Below are 3,598 nucleotides of genomic sequence, written 5' to 3' on the forward strand. Positions count from 1 at the left end.
ACGTAGTGCATTAACACGCTACATGTGTTCAGCTCTACATCAGCCCCTAAGTGCATGTACACACGCTAATTCCACCAAAGGCACAAACACGCCAATCACTAAGTGATGTAGTGACACATATATAGGGATTGATTCAGCAAGGATTGCTAATGCGATTATGCACGCAGTCGGCCGATTGTTTCGTTCTGAGCATGCGTAAATGCACTACTGCGATCGCACAGTGACCGCAGACTGCATGTAGACCGATTGCAGCTTGAATGACAGGAATGACAGGAGGTGAGCCAGGGGCGTTTCTACAGAGGAGGGGGTTCGTGTGCAGTCTCCGACATGGGCCCCCTCCTCGCCCTCCGGCGGCCAGCAGCGCACTGAGAAGTGCGTAGCCAGCGCCGTACTATAGACTCTGGGCCCGGAGTCTACAGTGCATGCGCAAGTCACTGGAAAAATGGCAATGGCGGCCATTTTCCCTGTACTGTGCATGCGCAAACAACAGGAAAATTGCTGCAGTGGCCATTTTCCAGCCAGTTTTGTGATGGCATACGCATGCTGGAAGGTTAGCAATTTCTGAGTAAGGTTTGACGTTGTGTAATTATGCGTGAGGGTACGATGTTGCTTGATTGCTACCGATGATTTTGCTGGATTGTAAGGTTTTACGGATGTGAGACAGGGGAAGAGGGGGTCTTTATATTGGCTTGCGACAGCATTGCGATTACATTCATTAGCATATTTTCGCAGCAGAACTGCGTGAGCAATTGCTACTACGATCGCATTAGCGATCCATGGTGAATCAGGGCCATAATCCTAGATAAGCAGCAATAGAGAAAGCAGCCGGTAATCACCGTTACTAGGCTGATATACAGGACTCATGGGGGGGGAGAGAAACAATGTGACCATAGGAACTATCGAGCATAACCCGGAACCTGTGTGACCAGCTGAATGCCTTTGTTGGGCCACAGGAACGGGCACTATATTTGGACATTTTTACACCAGTGCCCACTGGGTACCAGCAGTAATCCAGTGCTCCTTAGCATTGTACCGGGCATCTATAGGTGCAGAGGACCAATTGTTTAGTAGCCCCACCCACTACAAAACCGGGCACAAAACTGTGTAGTGCGGCCTGATACAGATGGGCAAGGGGGCTTTCTCTGATGATATTATTTTAAAAAAAAACTAACGTGAGCAAACCTGGAGGTTGGGCTAAACCATATGTGATTTAGGTGGTATTGCCAAACACTGCCAGAGGTTCATGACCACCAAAAAAATGCTCCTTAGTACTATGTCCTCCAACATGATCCCTTCTACTAGGTCCAAAATGCTCTTCTCCAAGACTTCACAATTAATAGCAGACACCTGTGTTGTAGCCAGTGGAAGTGGTCATGTTGGAGAAGGGTCTATGATAATTTACCCCATGGTTACACAACACAGGAAGAGCTTAGCAGTAGCCCCATCCAATACTTAATTTTATTTGATAAGTGTTCAACCAATTAAGTTTCCCCTCCCTGTGATGTCACCAGTCTCTGGGCAGATTTCTCATGGTAATTTCTCCCAGTTACTGACTCCCCCAGATATAGTTATACAACCACCTCCCCACCCTACCCATAATGCAGCATGAAGGGGCTCGGTGAGGGCGGCAGTGTATGTGTGTAAGTGCATGATGGGGTCACACAGAGAATAAAATGACAGCTGTCCTGCCCCATAATCCAGGTATATCCTCACTCTGTCACAGGGGATATGTTCAGCTAATCGTGCCTCTGCACTGTTATGTATCACTGAGTACTCATATCTATTCCTCCATAAACTCCAGGACTGCTTATTATATCCAATGTATGACTGACCTCCTCTCCTGTCTATACTGGGATAACACATCCCTACCCTCCAGTACACTGATTTACTGACATCCACTTCCCAGTAATGTCGCCCTGAGGAGAATCCCCTGGTGCTTATTACCTGAGGACACTGAAATCTCTCTGGTGTTACTGGGCGATTCTGGTTTATATGTGACCTGGATGCAGTTTTCCTGTCACCTGATATCTGTATATAATTACCAGCTGTGGTTACATCCAGTAATAGGTTTAGAGCTTTCTGTGCATAGACCTCTGTATTTATACCTGTTATTATATCAGAGTCTGTATTACCAGCTGTGGTTACATCCAGTAATAGGTCTGTAGCTTCCTGCACACAGATCTCTGTACTTATACCTGTTATTATATCAGATTCTGTATTACCAGCTGTGGTTACATCCAGTAATATGTCTGTATATTCCCGCACATAGATCCCTATATTTATACCTGTTATTATATCAGATAATCCTCTTTGTAATGTCCCTGAGATGAGACCCACATCCATATCTCCTGCACCATGGACCTGGTTATCATGTCTCTCTGTGTCCTTAGTATCACACAAGTCACCTGTGTCTGGTTCCTGTAAGACAGTCACTGGGTCACACATGTTACACAGCTCCTCAATGTGACGCATCTTCCTGGACAGCTCGTCCTTCTTTATTTCCAGCTGCTGGATCAGATCAGAGACTGAGAGTGAAACGCGCTGTTCCTGCCTGGAGATCTCACTCAGGACTCTCTTCTCCAGGTCTTCCAGCTGTCTCCTGATGTCTCTAAACAGGGCAGTGACTCTCTGTGTTACATCCACTGCTTTTCCCTGTTCTTCTCTCCTGTGCTCCTGCAGACTCCGGACTCTTCTCTCAGTCTCCTCTCTCTTTGTGGACAGTTTCTGCAAAGTATTTCTCAGCTTCTCCTTCTTCTTCTCAGAGGCCGCATCCAGAGACTCCACCGGATGTCCTTTATGTTCCCCAAACAAACAGCAGGACGCACAGATACAGGCAGCATCCTCAGTGCAGTAATACTCCAGGATCTTCTTATGGATGCAGCATGTTTTGTGTCCTGGGGAACTGGTGGGATCAGTTAAGATGTGTTCGGGGGATGGGTTGTGTCCCCCCCAATGCAAATCACACATAGAAGCAGTTTCCTCCTCTGGAATAGAACGGACATGTTCTGCTATGTTGCAGAGCTTCCTGTTTTTCTCCAGCACAGGACGCCTTCGATACTCTTTTCTGCATTCAGGACAGCTGTAAGCTTCAGACCCCTCCTGTGTATCCAGCTCATGATCAATACAGAGGCGGCAGAAGTTGTGGCCACATCTCAGGGTTACAGGATCTGTATAAATGCTCAGGCAGATGGAACAGACCAGCTCCTGTCTCAGATCAGCAAACGCCATCACTGGCAGCAGGAGGGAGAAATGAAAGTGAAAGTCTCTGACAATCAGATATTAGTGATCACATTCTGCACACGGGGTGATGCCTAGCGTATCACTCAGATTATACAGTATCTACAGTTAATACATAAAGGCATAAGAACCTACTTCTCAAAATTAATGCTTAACTAAATATCATCACTGCATTATCTTCTCACCTCCTCATGATACCCTACCAGTCAGGGTTGGAATACTGCAATCCCTAAAAGAAAAAATTTGGGAGAGGATCAGGTGATATCTGTGCACCCTATTCCAAGACCCCCACACTTCTCTCCTGAGCATGTGAGGGGCTGGTCAATGCACTGTGAAATCTGGATTGTGCCACAATGGTGGT

The 3,598-nt window shown here is 46.7% G+C and overlaps 1 protein-coding gene across 2 annotated transcripts; it reads right to left on the bottom strand.

Moving 5' to 3' along the window:
• Window positions 1-744: 744 nt before the first annotated feature.
• Window positions 745-3,228, bottom strand: LOC148443134 (E3 ubiquitin-protein ligase TRIM11-like). Of its 2 annotated transcripts, XM_088463166.1 has the most exons (3): window positions 2,966-3,228; window positions 2,196-2,902; window positions 745-2,105 (listed from the first exon to the last, which is right to left on the bottom strand). In XM_088463166.1, exons 1-3 carry the CDS (start codon window positions 3,226-3,228, stop codon window positions 1,528-1,530), a joined length of 1,548 nt encoding a protein of 515 aa, XP_088319292.1. In that variant the 3' UTR covers window positions 745-1,527. The 2 variants fall into 2 exon arrangements, with proteins under 2 accessions (XP_088319292.1, XP_088319291.1); XM_088463165.1 differs by having other exon boundaries at window positions 2,196-3,228.
• Window positions 3,229-3,598: the final 370 nt, after the last annotated feature.

Source organism: Taudactylus pleione, unplaced genomic scaffold, assembly GCF_031769625.1.
Source record: "Taudactylus pleione unplaced genomic scaffold, aTauple2 ptg001329l, whole genome shotgun sequence".
NCBI classification, from domain to species: domain Eukaryota; kingdom Metazoa; phylum Chordata; class Amphibia; order Anura; family Myobatrachidae; genus Taudactylus; species Taudactylus pleione.

Excerpts from the sequence above, each read along its gene's own strand:
- LOC148443134 (XM_088463165.1), bottom strand. The coding sequence starts at position 3,228 with ATGGCGTTTGCTGATCTGAGACAGGAGCTGGTCTGTTCCATCTGCCTG. Across the intron at positions 2,106-2,195 it reads AGAATCTGATATAATAACAG|GTATAAATACAGAGGTCTAT; the intron begins GTATAAGTACAG and ends ATATAATAACAG.